This window comes from Pantherophis guttatus, chromosome 4, assembly GCF_059756535.1.
Source record: "Pantherophis guttatus breed Tessera chromosome 4, ASM5975653v1, whole genome shotgun sequence".
Lineage (NCBI taxonomy): Eukaryota > Metazoa > Chordata > Lepidosauria > Squamata > Colubridae > Pantherophis > Pantherophis guttatus.
The window spans coordinates 158423082-158440187 of NC_142066.1; the positions used below are offsets into that span (position 1 = coordinate 158423082).

At 50.7% G+C, this 17106-nt stretch overlaps 2 protein-coding genes across 14 annotated transcripts in view; both read left to right on the forward strand.

The window, feature by feature from the left end:
* Positions 1–3582: 3582 nt before the first annotated feature.
* On the forward strand, positions 3583–13070 carry LOC117673262 (zinc finger protein 777-like). 2 transcript variants are annotated; one of them, XM_034430542.3, is made up of 6 exons: positions 3583–3755; positions 7668–8063; positions 9592–9718; positions 10325–10438; positions 11013–11267; positions 11601–13070. In XM_034430542.3, exons 1-6 carry the CDS (start codon positions 3732–3734, stop codon positions 12764–12766), a joined length of 2082 nt encoding a protein of 693 aa, XP_034286433.2. In that variant the 5' UTR covers positions 3583–3731; the 3' UTR covers positions 12767–13070. The 2 variants fall into 2 exon arrangements, with proteins under 2 accessions (XP_034286433.2, XP_087750415.1); XM_087894289.1 differs by having other exon boundaries at positions 3586–3755; positions 7671–8063.
* Positions 13071–14717: 1647 nt separating this feature from the next.
* Positions 14718–17106, forward strand: part of LOC117673267 (zinc finger protein 783-like) — a 40004-nt gene continuing 37615 nt past the window's right edge. For 4 of the 12 annotated variants that reach the window (XM_034430552.3, XM_087894294.1, XM_087894290.1 and 1 more), the window contains exons 1-3: positions 14718–15009; positions 16079–16191; positions 16836–17039. The gene's annotated coding sequence lies outside the window, so the exon portion shown is untranslated. Of the gene's footprint in view, positions 15010–15982; positions 17040–17106 lie in introns of those variants that run through there. The other 8 variants (XM_034430551.3, XM_034430556.3, XM_087894292.1 and 5 more) reach the window with 7 other exon arrangements.

Sequence of the window (17106 nt, forward strand, 5' to 3'; positions counted from 1 at the left end):
TCAGTTTATATCTTGCAAATACTGTTACAAATAATTCTTCTGCAAAGCTGAATTACCGCTTTTTATTCATCAAGGGTGTTGAGATGGACAAAGTTGCAGCTCAATTCACATATAATGAGGCAACAGGGATGGGAAATTGTTCTTTTTTGTGGTTGTGTGTATTCCCGCAAACTAGGTCAGGTTGAATAATGCAACAGGAAGGGACACGCAAGGGCCACATAATTTATCTGCAATGGGTCGTTAAGCGGCCAATGGGAAGCAATCATACAATAAAATCCAAAATTCTCACTTAAGGACACGTGACCAGCTTGAAAATAATTGAATTTTCAAAACACAAGATACGAAGACAGCACTGTAGGGTATGGAAGATACAGGAAGTCCTCAACTTAACGACCACAATTGAGCCCAACAAGACTGTTGTTCAATGAGTTTGGCCCCCCTTTGGCAATCTTTCTTGCCACCATCGTTAAGCGAATCACCGGAGTTGTTTGGTTAGGGACACGGTCGGGAAGCGAAGCTGGTTTTCCGGTGGGCTGTGCTTGTTGGAGAGTCACAAAAAGGGGGCTCCAGCTGCACCAAAAAAAACCTATGTGGCGGCTGCGGGCTTCTTGCAGTGAAAATTATGACCTCCAGTTCTGCTCCGCTTCTTGTATGCACTGCTACCACCACCTTGTACTATGTGCCGGCCGCGCAGGTGCACCCTATTGCCTGCTGATCCCCTCTGCTCAGACTTGCTCGGGCAAGTCCGTCCGACGCAGCAGCAGGAGGCAATGGGGTGCCTAGTGGTGACGGCTCAGCCCTGGCTTGCCTTCCCTGGCAGCCAGCCACGGGAGCAAGGTAAGGTCGCGGCAGGGGGACTGTTCTGTCCCCGTCTCACACACACACAAACAGACAGCCGGGGGTTAAATAAACTGGCAGGCAACCAATTCTTCCGATAAGACACTTGGCAGCAACCCAATAGCTGCTTGCCAAGAACTTTTACTCAATAAACAAAATGCCCACAGTCAAGAATTGTCCAGTTCGTAAAATAAATCCAAGGCCGATAATGTTTCCAAAGATGCAATGTGACTCGATAGTAATTAGTTTTGTCCGTTGCAGAGTCTGAATGGCCACCTCACCCCCTTTTATACCCTGTGGGGTGTGGTCCAGTGACTCAGCCTAATCTCTGGCGCGCCTTTTCTTCTGTTGCGCGCGTTTATCTCTGCGACGCTGGCGTGGATCCAGCCAAGACTCATCACCCTCATCACTGTCCACCTGTGGCTGCGGGGACGTGCTTGGCCCTGGCCCTATCTCTTGCCCTTCGGCGGACACCAAAGGCATTGCCAGAGAGGAGGGTCCTGGAGAGGGAGGCCTTGCCAACTCTTCTCCTTCACTCTCGGAGTCCAATCCTGCCGATGACACAGGCTCAGGTAACGGAGCCACAACAGGGACGACGAAAGAGGCGGTCATGGGGGAGGAAGTGAGAAGATTAAGGGCCAGGCCTCTGAAGGAGGGGAAACGGGTTGACACGTCGTGCTTAAGGGAGAGTGGGTGGTGAGTGGGCGGAGGCTCCAGGGCAAGGCCAGAGTTGGGGAATGGCGCATTTCCCACCCAGTCGAGGCGGACGGTGAGCGGGAGGCGGCTCTGGGGCAAGGCCGGAGCCGGGGAATGGCTGAGGCAGGCAGTGGCTCTGGGGCCTCGGTTAATGGCATGTCCCTGGCCCCCGACCCAAGGTGAAGGGCGAGTGAGTGGCATGCATTGCTTACCTTTGGTGAGCTGTGTGAGTGAAGCAAGGCAACTGGTGAGGCGAGTAGCTGGATCACGTGGTGAAGCTTAGGCAATGTATAGGGCTGGAAGGGGTGAGCGTTTGAATAGGTGGGTGAGCACCAAAGTGGTGACTGGGCAGCCAGGCGGAGGGGGGGGCAGGCAAGACCACCATAGGTCGCTACCAGTTTGGCGACTCAGCCCAAATTTCCCCTACCGGTTCACCTGAACCGGTGCAAACCGCCTGTATACCAACTCTGGTTGTAAATCAAGGACTGGAGGATTTCCAGGATCCAAAATGGGGTAACTCAGAGGTAGGAAAATCGGGTAGCCTGGAATTACCCTTTTGCAGCATTGCAGGAAGAGCAGATTCTCCCTGGTCCTCCCCAACTGCAGTTCCCACTCTGTTCTGTGGCAGCGCCGCAGGCGGTGGCTGGAGGGGGTCACTCTTCCTGTCTGCACCACACTTTTCCCTCTCAAGAGGACAGCTTCCAGTGAAACCACATTGACGTTTCTGGCTCCCCATCAACCACGAGAAGAGGGTTCTGGCTTGCAAGAGGGGCTCGGAGCAATTGGCCCCACGAGGTCGGGATTCAGATTTTTGCCCCCTCCCCACACCTGCCTGCTTCATTTATTTAATACTTATTTAGTACCAATCTTTATTGATTTATTAAAGAATATTTTATTAAAGTTACTATATTCATAATATTAATAAAAAATACCATTAATATTATACTATCTATTTACATTATATAATTTATACATATATTTCACATATAAATTATATTATAATTTATATTACATTATTGCAATGTATATTTACATTCTATTAATATTGTTATTAAAATATAAAAATAACATCAATATTTCATCATTTAATTGTATAATATATTAATATTATGAATAATATTTAATATTTAACAAGAAATTAATATTGGTAATTTATTAATTAAACCATTAGTAAACATTGATAATATTTTCGTTTTTAGATTAAATTTTTTATTAGAAATTATTTGCAGTGTTTAAGAATAATATACTTTAATAAATTAATATTAATTTATATGTAATATTAAGTAATATATATATATAATAAAATATATTTAATATTGTCTATATGTATACATATTAAATATGAATATATCAATATTTTTATATGAATATATCAATAGTTAATATTTTTAGTATTAATACCGTGTTTCCCCCAAAATAAGACATTATCCCCTGATAATAAGCCCAATCGGGCTTTCGAGCGCATGGCAATAAGGCCAAGCGCTTATTTCAGGGTTCAGAAAAGTATAAGACAGGGTCTTATTTTTGGGGAAACATGGTATTAAAGTTAATGTTTTTAAATATTTTTAATTAAATTTATTATTCATTTGAACGGTTATTAAACCTGGATAGTATTCACAATGGTTTTATTTTTAATCTTCATTTCATTTTATTTCCTCCTTGTTATTAATTTATCAGTGAATTAATTCAGTTCCTTGGCAAATCGAATGGTCCATACTGGAGATGGAGAGATCAGCCCATCTCCTCCCTTGAAACGCAGCTCAGTTTCCCAGCTCCATCCCTCCCTCCCTCTTGATCCCATTTCTCCAACCGCCCGACTCCAATCGGGCCGGCTTCCCTGGCGATGAACACAAGATTTAATTTGGGGGTGGGGGTGAGAAAAACCCAAAAGGGATCCGTGTAAAAATAAATAAAAGCCTAGCAAGGGCGCGTACGTGTATCTGTGACATTTGACTGCGCGGGGGAACCGCACGTACAGCGGATCGTACTCCAACCTGAACTCTAGAGCGCCGGCGGTTTTGACGCAGCGGAGGAGCCCGTCTACGCAGGCGCAGCCGGGCAGGCAAAGCCATTCGGCGGTCGCAAGGACCCCGCGGCGCCTTCTCCTCCTCCTCCCCCTCCTCCCTCCTCCTCCTCGCCCGGCTGAATCTCGTTGTGCGGCGCTGCGCCCCGTCGCGGGGGGGGGGCAACAAAGGACCATGGAGGGGGGGCCGCCGGCCCAGGTGAGGGGGGGGTGGACCTCCAGAGGGGGGGGGAGAGATGGAGGGGGAGAAACCTGACGGCACCCCCCCCCCTCTTTCGGACGCCCTCCCCAGAAGGCCCGTCTGACAACGGAGCGGCGGGGGGGGGGTAGCGGGAAGAGCCGCTGGAGGCGCGTAGGGAGCGCGCGGGGGGAGGGGTGGGTGTATACCGGGAAGAGCGACGCCAGGAGAGCGCGCGGGGGGAGGGGTGGGTGTCCCGGGAAGAGCAGTTGCGGGCGGGGCGGGCGCGGGGCGGCGGGGGGTAAGAGGGAAGGAGCGGCTGTTCCCTCCTTGGGATGCCACCCCCTCCGCTGGGGCAGTGGCCGAAGCTGGACTGCTGCTTTTTTTCTTCTGCCAGTTTGGGGCCTGGCAGGGAGACTGTCCACTGCCTTTGGCTTAAGGACCCTCCCCTAAATATAGAGGGGGTGGGGGTCCTTGGGCCAGGGTTTGACCCCCGCTTGGAACCCCCCCAGGCTGGACTGCTGCCTGCCACCCTTCTTGGGGCTTGGCTTGGAGACTGGACGTCCGCTTCCAACTTTTCTTATTCCATTCCTATTTCCTTTTTCTTTCTATTTTCTTTCTGTTTATTTTATATTCTTCCCTTCTCCATTAATGCGTCCCACTCTATTCATTCTAATTCTGCAATGATTCTGTATTCTGTATTCCCTGAGGTACGACCACCACGGAGCCCCGTGAAACGTTTGTTAAAGGAGCTTGTCCCGGTTTATGACTTTCCTTGCCTGGGCGGTTAATCGAGGCGTCGCATGGGTTAAATTACTCAGGCAGTGGTTAAGGGAATCAGGCTTCGCTCATCGGACGGTCACGAGAAGGGATCACGTCATGACACTGCGACTGTCATGAATTCGAATCCGTTGCTAAGGATCTGGATTTTGAGACCGTGACTGTGGGGGGGGGGAGGACGCTGCCACAGTCGTAAGCATCAAACAACGGTCCCAGCGCTGTTCTAACTCCGAACGGTCACTAAATGAAACAGCTGTAATTTGAGGACTAATTGATTTTTGATGAGAGATGCCCTACAGAGAAGAACTGTCAGAGGATGCTGAAAAAGAAAGGGAAGGGAGGGAAGAAGGAAGGAAGGAGGAAAGGATGAAGGGAAGGGAAGAAAGGGTAGAAGGAAGGAAATGAAGGAAGGAAAAAGGGAAGGAAGGAAAGAGAAAAGGAAGGAAGTAAAAGAAGGGAAAAGGAAGGAAGTATTGAATGTACCAAGGAAGGGAGGGAGGAAGGAATGAGGAAAGGAAAGAAGGAAAGAAAAAGGGAAGGGAGGGTAGAAGGAAGTAATGAATGTATGAATAGGAGGGAAGGAGGAAAGAAAAGAAGGAAAGAAAAAGGGAAGGGAGGGTAGAAGGAAGTAATGAATGTATGACTAGGAGGGAAGGAGGGAAGAAGGAAGGAGGAAAGGAAGGAGGAAAGAAAAAGGGAAGGGAACAGAAGGTAGAAGGAAGGAAAGGAAGGAAGAGAAGGACGGGAGGGAGGAAAAGAGGGAAGAAAGAAAAGAGAACAGGAGGGAAGAAGGAAGTAGTGAATTAATGAATGATGGAAGGCGGGAAGGGAAAGGAGGGAAGGAAGGAAAGGAAATGTGGAAAGGAAAAGAAAGGGAGGGTAGGAGGAAGTAAAGAAAAGGAAAAAAGGAAGGGAAAGGGAGAAGGAAAGGAAGGAAAAGGAAGAAGGGAGGATGGAAGGAAGGGAAAGGAACGAAAAGTAAGGGACAAAGGAAAAGGAAGGAAGGGAGGGTAGAAGGAGGGAAGAAGAAGATAGAAGAAATGAATGGAGGGAGGGAAAAGGGAGGAAGAAAAAGGAAGTGAGGAAAGAAGGAAGGAGGGAGGGAATGAAGGAAAAAGGAAAGAAAAGAGTAGGAAGGAAAAGAGGGAAGAGGAAAGGAGAGAAGAAGGAAGTAATGACGGAAGGTAGGAAAGGAAAGGGAAAAAGAAAGGAAAGAAAGAAAAAGAAAAAAGGAAGCTAAATTTCCACTCAACCATGAAAAAATATGTTTCCCCCCTTGTTATGTTGCCTATATTTATATTTATTTATCTCATTTATTCGGCTGTCCGTCTTACAGATGGATGACAAGCTGCCAAAAAGCTATAAAAATTTGACTTAAAAAAAAAAAAAGTTAAATATTTCTTTGGGGCCTGCATTGGTTCTTTCAGGGACCGTTCCTGGTTACAATGTCCCTGAAAAAAAAAAAAGGTGGATGATTAAGGACTGTTTGTGTCACACTTAACGACTGTCGCGCCTCAAAATTCGCATGCTTGGCAACCGACTCATATTTACAACGGTCGCAGCAATCCCCTTTCCAACAGGCAAAGTTGTCAGCGGGGGCAGAAACCCAATTCGCTTAATCTCCCAGGAGGCTCATGTGATCATGTGATCCGCTCTTGCGACCCAAGTCTGATTCATTTAACGACCATATTACTCACATAAACGACTGGAGGGATTCACCCACAGTGGCCAGAAATGTCGTAGAACGAGGCGAGAGCCACTTCAGAAATGTCTCACTTAGCAACATGAATTTGGGGCTCCCTTGTGGTCATAACTTGAGGACTTCCTGTGGTTGGCGTTTTGTTTACAAAATGATGGCACCATTTTTATGGAATTCCCTTCCGAGGAGGGAATTTAAAAACCAGGAAAAAAATCAGACACCTATCATTGATTGATGAATGACAGGTATCTGGTTTTTTGTCAAACGTTTAAATTGTATTTTAATTTATATTGTTTGGCTGTCTTGCAGCTCCCTCATTTACGGGATATGTTTATTTTGCCTTCAACTGAATAAATTTTGAATTTGAATTATATTTCAAGCGTGTTGTCCTTGAGTTACGACGGTTCATTTAGTGACCGTTTGAAAGTCCCTTTTTTCAGGGCCAGTTGAAGTTGGACCAGCCCTGAAAAAAGAGACAATGCGATCCGATTCCTCAACATAATTAAACATCATTTAGTCTTCCCTCTTCCAAGAACAGAAACCTTCAACTAAAGAGGATTCCATATAAAACCATATGTCCTTGACTTACAACTGCAGCTGGCACCAGCGTTTCCGTCACTAAGCGAAGAGGCTCCCACTTGTTTAAACGACCTTTTCCCCCCATGCACTTTAAGAGAGCCGCCGCAGCAGTTGTTAAGTGAATTGTGTGGCCATTAAGCAAATCCTTGACTTGGCTTGCCCAAAGCCAGCTGGAAAGGTCGTAAAAGGAGACCCCCGGGGCTCTCCAGCCATCTTAAATAAGAGTCCGTTGCTGAGCACCTGCGTGTTTGATCCTACGACTGCGGGGATGCGGTGACGGTCATTTTTCAGTACCGCTGTGACTTCAAATGGCCACTAAGCGAACTGTTGTAAGTCAAGGACTACCTCTACTGATAATCTTCCAGGGAATTGGGGAACAGTGCATAGGTAAGACAGACGGCAAATAAATGTAATAATAAAATCAAAATGGCGAAAGTGCCTATTTCCATAAACAGTTAGTCCTTGGCTGACAAGCACAATTGAACCCCAAAAATTTCTGGGGTCAAAAAAAGCGAGACGTTTGTTAAGGGCATTTTGTGACATCTCCTGCCGCGGTTGTTAAATAAATTGTTATGCTTGTTAACCGTGAGTCACATGGTTATTAAGTGAATCCAGCTTCCTATTTATTGGAAGGTCGCAAAAGGGGATCACGGGATGCAGCGACCGTCGTAAATATGAGCTGGATACCCAGCGTCGGAATTTTGACAGGTTGTAAGTGAAAAAACAGTCCCTTTTTGGGGGGCCGTTGTAACTGAGCGGTCACTAAATGAACCGTTGTAAATTGAGGAGTAACTACCGGGCGGCATGGGGAGACATGGCGTCATAAGCACTGGTGGTACCCTCGTAAATTTGTCCCCTCTCTTCATCCTCCCCAGCAGGCATCTCAACGGGATGCAACGCCCGCCCGTCGTTGTCTTCCACCGATGCCCGCTGATTCCGACCAAATCTTTGACCGGGAGGACCAAGCGGCCGAGATCGCCCTGACCTTGGTGGCCTCCTTCCAAGCCATGGAGAAGAAGGTGGATTCGCACACAACCCGCCTGCTGGACCTGGAAGGCAGAACCGGGACGGTGGAGAAAAAGGTTCTGGATTGCGAGAAGACGACAGGGGAGATCGGCGGCCGGCTGGAGAGCAAGTGGGCCGCGTTGGGGACCCTCATTCAGGAATACGGCCTGCTGCAACGCCGTTTGGAAAACATGGAGAACCTGTTGAAGAACCGCAACTTCTGGATCCTGCGCTTCCCGCCAGGTTCTAAGGGCGAGACCCCGAAAGTAGGTTCGGCTCGTGAAATTCGTCCCGGGACTTCAACGGGATGAGACGTTGATTTAGATCGGGAGTTTCCAATTCGCGGGCTATGGACCACATCGATCCGCACCTCGGCACCAGTCCTCATATCCCTGCCATGGTCCTCACCCCTGCCCAGTTCCATAACCCTGTACTGGTCATCGCCCCTGCACCGGTCCACAGCCTGGTGTCAGTTCTCATCTCAGAACTGGTCCACAGCTCTCCAGGAATCAAGTTGCACAAACTAGCGAAGTCCATCGGGACACGCTTAGGAACCAGGCGGCCTGCAAAACTAACATTCCCCCTCGCCTGGTCTGGGATACAGAACCAGACCCTGGTGCCCCAAATGTTGGGGTCCCTGGACATAAGAGGGCCGCAAGCAGGGATGGAGAGTCTCACGGAATGTGCCAATGACCCTAGCAGAATCAGCCTTGGTCCTCTCAAGGACTTGGCTTTGGCGAGAAGCCAGGCTGCCCCTCTGTTTGTGTGGGTGTGTGTGGGTGTGTGTGTTTGTGTGTGTTAGACTAATGCAGGGGTCCCCAACCTGTGATCCGTGGCCCATTACAGGGCCGCAGGCTAATCACCACTGGGCCGCATGAGGAGGCAGGAGGTGCGTGCTGCTCTGCAGGTGCACATGGCCCCACTCCCGCCAGCGTCGTGGTGGGTACTCACGGATCATGCCAGCGTCGCTGGAAACATCAGGGTGCTTCTGTGTGTGCACGCAGGCCCACATGCACTGCCCCGTCCCCCCAAAAATCCACCTCTCTCCGGGTCACCAACCTGGAAAGGTTGGGGAACTCTGGACGAATGGACAGAAGCTCTTTTGTCCGTTGTGAGGTTTTCTTGCCCATTGTGTCACAACCCCAGATAGGTGCAGGGTGTTGATTCCTAGAAGCCAGACAGCTTCGGCCTTCAGTTAGAACACAGGTGCCAAACTTGCCGCCCCACATTGCTGTCACGTGACATGTTGCGGCATGTTTTTTCCCCTTACGGAGCTGGGGCGGGCATGGCCTGCGCGTGATGCATCCGGTCCGTGGGCCACCAGTTTGACACCCCATCCTGCCTTTGATTTGTCCAAGTGTGATTAGATACATCCCGGGAATTTGTCCCCGGTATAGAAGCCCCTGGCGTACCTGCCAGGCAGTAGAGAAAATAATAACACAGGTAGTCCTCAACTTACGACCGTAATTGAGCTCAGAATTCGATTCAGTGGTTAAGTGAGTTTTGCCCCATTTTATGACCTTTCTTGCCACCGTTGTTAAGTGAATCACTGCAGCTGTTACATCAGTAACACGGTGGTAAAGCGAATCTGGCTTCCCCGTTGATTTTGCTCGTCGGAAGGTCGCAAAAGGGAATGACGTGACCCCGGGACACTGCAACCATCATGAATTGGTCGCCAAGCATCCGAATTTTGACCATGGGAGGGAGGGAGGGAGGGAGGAAGGAAGGAAGGGAAGATGGAAAGAGGTTTTAGTTTTTGATATCAGGCATCAATGCCGAGTTTTGTGGTTCCAGGTGCCTCTGACCTTTGATGACATGTCGGTCTACTTCAACGAGAAGGAATGGGAGAAACTGGAAGAGTGGCAGAAGGAACTCTACAAGAATTTGATGAAGGGCAACCACCAGTCCCTGGTGTCTCTGGGTAAGGGGGCGCAGCTCTTGCCCCAGTTGGGTGGGTGGGTGGGTGGTCTGCAATTAACCTGGGATTAAGGTGAAATGTCCTAAGAGTAAGGACAATTAACCAGTGGAACTGCTTTCCACCAGAAGTTGTGGGTTCTTCATCACTGGAGTTTTCCAAGAAGAGACTGGACAGCCACTTGTCTCAAAGGGCCTAGGGTTTCCTGGGTGAGCAGGGGGTTGGACTAGAGGACCTCCAAGGTCCCTTATAACTCTTGTCATTCCATGATTCTGTAATGGTGTCCTGCTTGGGGGGGGCTCCCTCCCGCCTGCTCCCTCCCGCCCTTTTTCTTTCTTTCTCTTTCTGTCTTTTTCTTTCCCTCTTCTCTCTCTCTCTCTCTTTCTTTCTCCTTCCCTCTCCCCCTCTCCCCCTATCATCTGCTTCAAGTGCCCAGGGCACAACATGCTATCTTTCTCCTCAAGCACGTCGTATGCTTCCCTGCTTCTACCCCCTCCTCATACCTGACCCCCACCCCCACCCCCCAGTGCATTTTGAACCCGAGTCTGGTCACCTGGCCTTAAATCCAAGGGCTGACCCCTCTCTCCTCTCCCCCTCCCCCACCCCTTGCAGATTATGCTATTTCCAAGCCAGGCATATTGTCCCAGACTGAGCGGATGACCGACTCATGCCATGGAGAGGATCAGGACTCAGAAGAACAGGGAAGACTTCCCGATGCCACAGCAGGTGAGTCCGCCTTTGTTGGGAAGAGATTTGCAAGGAAATTAAATGAAATTATCTTTAGATGAGGCAAGGATTAATCCCGAATGAGATTAATCTCATTTCATTCTAAGACTTCACCTGCTTTAAGAGGGGAGGACTTCAACTCCCAGAATCCCCCAGCTGGCATGCTTTAAGAGGGGAGGACTTCAACTCCCAGAATCCCCCAGCTGGCATGCTTTAAGAGGGGAGGACTTCAACTCCCAGAATTGTTAAAGGAATCACTGCAGTTGCCAAGTTAGTAACCCAGTCATTAAGTGAATCCGGCTTCCCCATTGACCTTCCTTGTCAGACAGTTGGAAAAGTCGATTACATAACACCGGGACAGTGCCACCATCATAAAGATGAGTCAGTTCACCGAGCGTCTGAATTGTGACCTCGTCCACACAACGGTCGTAAGTGTGCAAATAGCCCTAAGTTGCTTTTTTCAGGGCAAAGTTTCAGTTGTAACTTGGAACGGTCACTAAACGAACCATTGTAAGTCACGAGGACCTCCTGTACTGGACCAATCAAAGGTTTTCTGATGCTTTCCTCCCTGCAGCTGGCATTAGGGTGGTGATCAAAACGGAAGAGCCTCATTCTGACGAATGTCCCGGAGATCTGGAGCAACATCAGATATCCAGGAGTTCGGAGGGAGATTTCCAAGGTCTGGAGCCCGAAGCCCCCTGCGGCAGCCCCTACAGCGCGGCCACCCCGTTGGGAAACTTTGCCGGGAATAACCTGGAGGAAGGAAGTGAGTATGACGTGAACTTCGGCGAGATCAAGAGAGTCACTGTGCAGCACAGCAACTGTACAGGTGAGTGGAGAATTCCCCAGCTGGCGTGGACGTCAATTCCCAGAATTCCCCAGTTAGTGTACCTTTAACTCCCAGAATCCTCCAGTTGGTATGCTTTAAGTGGTGTTGACTTGAACTCCCAGAATTCCCCAGTCAGCATGCCTTGGTTGTAAGTCAAGGACTACCTGTACTTAAATACCTTGAGAGGCTCTGGAATGTTTTAGTTTCTATGTTTGAGGATGGTAACTGCCTCGATTTGTCCTCCTGCCCGTTGCAGGAAGTTTTGAGCCCTAAATGATTTTTCTTCTCCGTGCACAATATGATTTTCTTTTGCTTTTCTGTCCTTTTTGCAAGACGACGGTATCGTAATCAAAATGGAGGAAGAAGAGGAAGAGGAGGAGGAGGAGGAAGAAGAGGAGGAGGAGGAAGAGGAGGAGGAAGAAGAGGAGGAGGAAGACCCCGTCAGCTTGGAGACCCGGGGGTTGTTTTCATCCCGGGCTGAGCCACCCTGCTCGCTGACTTGCAACGTGGAGGTTCTACGGGAAGAACAGAGGGTGACCAAACCACCCCGACCCACCGTGGGGATCTGCGCCCCACTCTGTGAGAGAGACAATAGTGTTGAAATGCGGCCGGTCACCTTGCAGCAGCGAAACCGGACGCGTGAGCGGCCGTACATCTGTCCAGACTGCGGCAAGAGCTTCATGCTGCGGATCAACTACATGATCCATCAGCGTAACCATCTCAAGGAAGGGCCCTACGAGTGCCACGCCTGCGACCTCAGCTTCCGCCTCAAGCAGCAGTACCTCCTGCACCAGCGGCTGCACACGGCGCGGCGTGGGGTGGCTCCTCCGCCCCGCCGCGGACAGACCTACTCTAACAAGCGTAGCTTCAAGCAACAGCCTCAGCCGCCCCCACCGCCCGGCAAGCCCTACAAGTGTAGCGAGTGCGACAGCAGCTTCAGCCACAAGTCGAGCTTGAGCAAGCACCAGATCACGCACGTTGGCGAGCGCCCGTACTCGTGTGGTGAGTGCCGGAAGAGCTTCCGGCTGCAGATCTCGCTGGCCATGCATCAGCGGGTGCATGCTGGCAAACCCGAGCTTTCCTTCATCTGCCCGCAGTGCGGGAAGGCCTTCAGTCGGCCGTCCCACCTGTTGCGACACCAACGGACTCACACGGGCGAGCGACCGTACAAATGTAGCCAGTGCGACAAGACGTTCAGCGAGAAGTCGAAGCTGACCAACCACTACCGTGTGCATACCCGCGAGCGGCCCCACGCCTGCAGTGAGTGCGGCAAGGGTTTCATTCGCAAGCACCATCTGCTCGAGCATCAGCGTATCCACACGGGCGAACGGCCGTACCACTGTACTGAGTGCGGGAAGAATTTCACCCAGAAGCATCACCTGCTCGAGCACCAGCGGGCACACACTGGCGAGCGGCCGTACCCATGTACGGAGTGCGCCAAGTGCTTCCGCTACAAGCAGTCGCTCAAGTATCACTTGCGGACACACATGGGAGAGTGAGGGACCCTCCCTGTTTCCTGCCCCCCCTCCCCTCAAAGCCAGCCCCGGTATTCGGGTTCAGAGGACAATCGGGGAGAGGGGGAAGGACGTCCTGCAGAGATACCTACCTCTCTGCTCACTGAAGCACTAAATTGAGGTCCCTCCCTCCAAGCCAGTAACAGGTTTCTGGCTCAACTAACCCTCATCTCTTCCAGCACCGTAACCTTGATGGACACAAACTATATTCTCCACGCTTCTGGCTTCCTTGACCCCTCCCCCTCCTGTTCTTTTTGATAATAAATGTGGAGCCTGATTTATTTGGTAAGCATCTGCTTAAAGTTCTGGCTTTCTTTCCTTGGTTATTAAGGGGTGGGGGCCTTCCCGGAAATACCGGAAGGGCAGAGCCATCAGTAGCGGGAATGATGGGCTGCGGGGAAGCCCCTGGAGCAATTTGTTCCTAGGATCCCAGAGTCTTCAGCCACACCTCTGGAAAAGGATACAGCCCAGCATTTCTTATTTTAGCTGTTGTATAGTTAGCCCTTGAATTACGACCACAATTGAGCCCAACATTTCCGTCACTAAGAGAGATAGGGATGTGAGCTTTGCCCCATTGTACAACCTCTTTTGCCACAATTGTTAAGTGGATCCCTGCAGTTGTTCAGATAGTAACTCTTCAGTTACTATCTGAACAACTGCAGTTGTTACTAATAGTTGTTACTACTAGTTCAAGAGTAACAATTCTTCAGACAGAATTTTAGGTGAATCTGGCTTCCCCATTGACTAACAATTGTACAAGGACAGAGTTGCTCAAGCAGGAGACCCTTAAAGAATCATAGAATGACAAGAGATGGAAGGGATCTTGGAGGTCTTCTACCCTGCTCAAGCTGGACATCCTGAAACATTTCAGAGAAATGGTCGCACAAACTCTTCTGATAAAACTCCAGTGTTGAAGCACCCACCACTTCTGGAGTTGCTTATCACAAGGTCGTCATGGGGGGATCGCTTGACACTGCAATAAAGATGAGTCGGTTCTAGTTTTGATCACATGACCACGGGTGCTGCAACAGTCGTAAGTGAGAAACGGTAATAACTCACTTTTTTCAGTGCCGTTGTAACTGGTCACTAAACGAATGGTTGTAAGTTGAGGACTACCTCTTTATTTTGGGGGGTTTGCCAATGGAAGGCCTCTGGCTTGCTTATATTTTGTTTTGTCTTGATTTTTGGTACACTTGAGAGATCATTTTTAAAAATCTTTTCTCTATGAGGGAATTTTTTAGGTAAAGTGGACACATGAAATGTCCCTTTTAAATCGGTGTTTTGCAAATATGGCCACCTAAAAAACGTGTGGACCAACTCCCAGAATTCCACAGCCAGCTGTTCCTTTTTTTGTCCAAGTGATGCTTTTATTGAACGTTATGACCATTGTTGGCTGCATGGTACTTTTGATCTCAACTCTGAGCTGCTCAGTTCCTAGTGGTTCCCACAAAACCACGATCCCTGCATGTCAATCAATCAATCAATCAGAATAGAGCTGGAAGGGACTTTAGAGGTCTTCTAGACTGACCCCTCTGCTCAAGCGGGAGACCCTGTATCATTTCAGACAACCGGCTGTCCAGTCCCTTCTTAAAAGCCTCCAGTGTTGGAGCACCCACAATTTCTGGTGTCAAGCAGTTCCATTGTGGGGCCTTTAGAGAAGGGGAGGGGGCTTCTGGGGAGGCTTTCAGGGAAGGGGAAGGGGCTTCTGGGGGGGCCTTGAGGGAGGAGTGTTCTTGGGGCCTTAGGCAAGGGAAGAGGTCTTCTGGGGAGGCTTTCAGGGAAGGGGAAGGGTCTCTGGGGTGGGCCTTAGGCAAGGGGAGGGGTCTTCTGGGGGTGGGAGAAACCAGGCAAGAGATGCCTGCCAAAGCACCCGGAAGTGGCTTCTGTTGTTTTGTTTCCGGGATTCCGCTCTAATTTCCGGTTTCCGTCTTCCGCCTTCCGTCGCGCAGGCGCGCCGGTCTTCCTGGCCCCGCCCTCGCCCCTCCCGCCGCAGGGGGCGCTGCGGCTGCGCAAGGGGAGAAAAAAAAAACACCAAACAGCTCCTTTCACCACGCATGCGCTTTCTCTCTCTCTCTCGCTCTCTCTCTCTCCCCCTCCCCCCCTCCGGTCGCTCAAGGAAAGCGTCCTCCCCACCCCCTCCCTCCCTCCCTCCCTCTCTCCCTCCAAAGGCCCCGGCTCTGCGCATGCGCGCCGCTTGCTGCTCGCCGCTCGCTCGACGCCTCCGGTGGGTAAGCGCAACTCATCCCCCCCCCTCCCGCCGCCGCCGCGCCCCCCCCTCCCTCGAAGGCCGCCCCCCCCTCCCTCCAGGGCTGGGGACTGAGGGGCCGGAGCCCGCTCGGGAGAAGTGGGGGGGGGGGCTGGGCTGCCCCTCCCTTCCCGCTGGGGAACAAAGGCCGGGCTTGAGTGGGTGGGGGGGTCGCCCTTAGAAGGAGGGAGGGCCCCCCTCAGCTGACCTTTGACCCCAGGGGGGCCGCCCCCTCGGGCTGGGGGGGGTTCAGGCTGCCCCCGAAAGTGGGGAGTGGGGGGGGGATGGGGGTGGTCCTCAAGGCCTAGCGAGGCCTGGTTTGCTCCTTTTGGGGGATGATGGGAGTTGTAGTTCTGCCCCCCCCTCGACTGCGGGGCCTTGTTGCTGCCTCCCCCGGAAGTGGGGTGGGGGAGGAAGTCCTAAAGGCCTAGCAAGGCCTTGCCTGTCTCGGTTGGGGGACGATGGGTATTGTAGTTCTGGCCCAGAGGGAGCCTCCCTCTGAATTGGGGGGAGGGGGTTGCTTGTCTCCCCCAAAGGTGGGGTTGGTGGGGTTCGTCCTAAAGGCCCAGCAAGGCCTGGGTTGGCCCGGTGGGGGAAGATGGGAGTTGTAGTTCTGTCCCAGGGGGACCCTCCCCCTAGTCTTGGGAGGGGGAGGAAGGCAGCTGGCTTCCAAAAATGGGGATAATCCTGAAGGGCATCACAAGGCTTGGTCTGCCGCAGTTGGGGATGATGGGAGTTGTAGTTCTGGCCATGGGGGGGGAGGTTCTTGGGGTGGGGGGGGAGGCTGAGCTCCCTATCCTGGCTGCTCTTCTCCTTCAGGAGAGGTGACTGTGAGTTCCAGTGCTGCCTTAGGTGGGAAAGCCACTTGGGCGACTTTGGCCAATCATCAGGAGACAGTGAGTTCTAGTCTCACCTCATACCTGCAATTTAATTGGGTGATTTTTGGCCTATCATTAGGAAACAATGAGTTCTAGTCCCGCCTTAGACATGAAAACCGGTTGGGTGACTTTGAGCCAATCACCAGGAGACAATGAGTTCTAGTTCTTCCTTAGGTCTGAGAGCCAATTGGGCGACTTTGAACCAATCACCAGGACCGCGGTGAGTTCTAGTCTCGCCTTAGGCCTGAAAGCTGACTGAATGACTTTGGGCCAATCACCAGGAAACGGTGAGTTCTAGTTCTTCCTTAGGCCTGAAAGCCAATTGGGTGACTTTGGGCCAATCACCAGGAGACAAGTGAGTTCTAGTCCCACCTAGTCCCAGTGCTAGATATTTAGCAGACCAACTGAAGAGACTCAATGGACAAATTTTCAGAACAAGGTTGTCCTTTGAAGATGTGAAACAACCCTGATGCCGTTTTCTCCTAGGACCAAGGATTCATTGTGGGGTATGTGTGCTGTCTGAGGGCCAATCACCAGGAGACAGTGAGTTCTAGACCCACCTTAGGCAGGAAAGTGGGCTGGGTGATTTTGACCCAACTGCCAGGAGACAATGAGTTCTAGTTCTTCCTTAGGTCTGAGAGCCAATTGGGTGACTTTGGACCAATCACCAGGAGACAGTGAGTTCTAGTCCCCCCTTAGGCATGAAAGCCAGCTAGGTGACTTTGGGCCAGTCCTTCCCTTTCAATCCCACCCACCTCACAGGGTTGTTGTGGGGAAAATGGGAGGAACATTAAACCCTGTTGCCGTCTTGTGTTATTTTAAAAAAATACTGGTGCACAGGTGGGATATAAATGTATAAAAAAGGAAAATATAGAAATGAGTCTTTGTTGCGCATTGTTGATTCTCACACCCTGCTTCCTCATCATTACAGCGACCAGGTGAACGTTGCTCTTCGAGGACCTGGGTCAAGCCAGTCTGATAGCTGCCCTCAAGCGAGAGATGATGGAAGGAACCTCTCTGTCTTAGCTCTTCCTTTGTGGCAAGCCAGTTGTGTAAAAGAACACAGTTGTGGCATGGGACAGTGACAACGGTTAACACAATTTGGAGATTTTTTGTCGCCCGTAAATTATTTCAGGTAAAACAACAACAAAAAAACACAGAAAACAGGTGTTTTTCCTTCTAACTTCACTCTTTCTTACCCA

Bases quoted from the DNA above. Each gene is read 5' to 3' on its own strand.
- LOC117673262 (XM_034430542.3), top strand. From the start codon at position 3,732: ATGGAGGGGGGGCCGCCGGCCCAG. The intron at 9,719-10,324 runs GTAAGGGGGCGC...CACCCCTTGCAG, and splicing joins CCAGTCCCTGGTGTCTCTGG to ATTATGCTATTTCCAAGCCA. The intron at 11,268-11,600 runs GTGAGTGGAGAA...CCTTTTTGCAAG, and splicing joins GCAGCACAGCAACTGTACAG to ACGACGGTATCGTAATCAAA.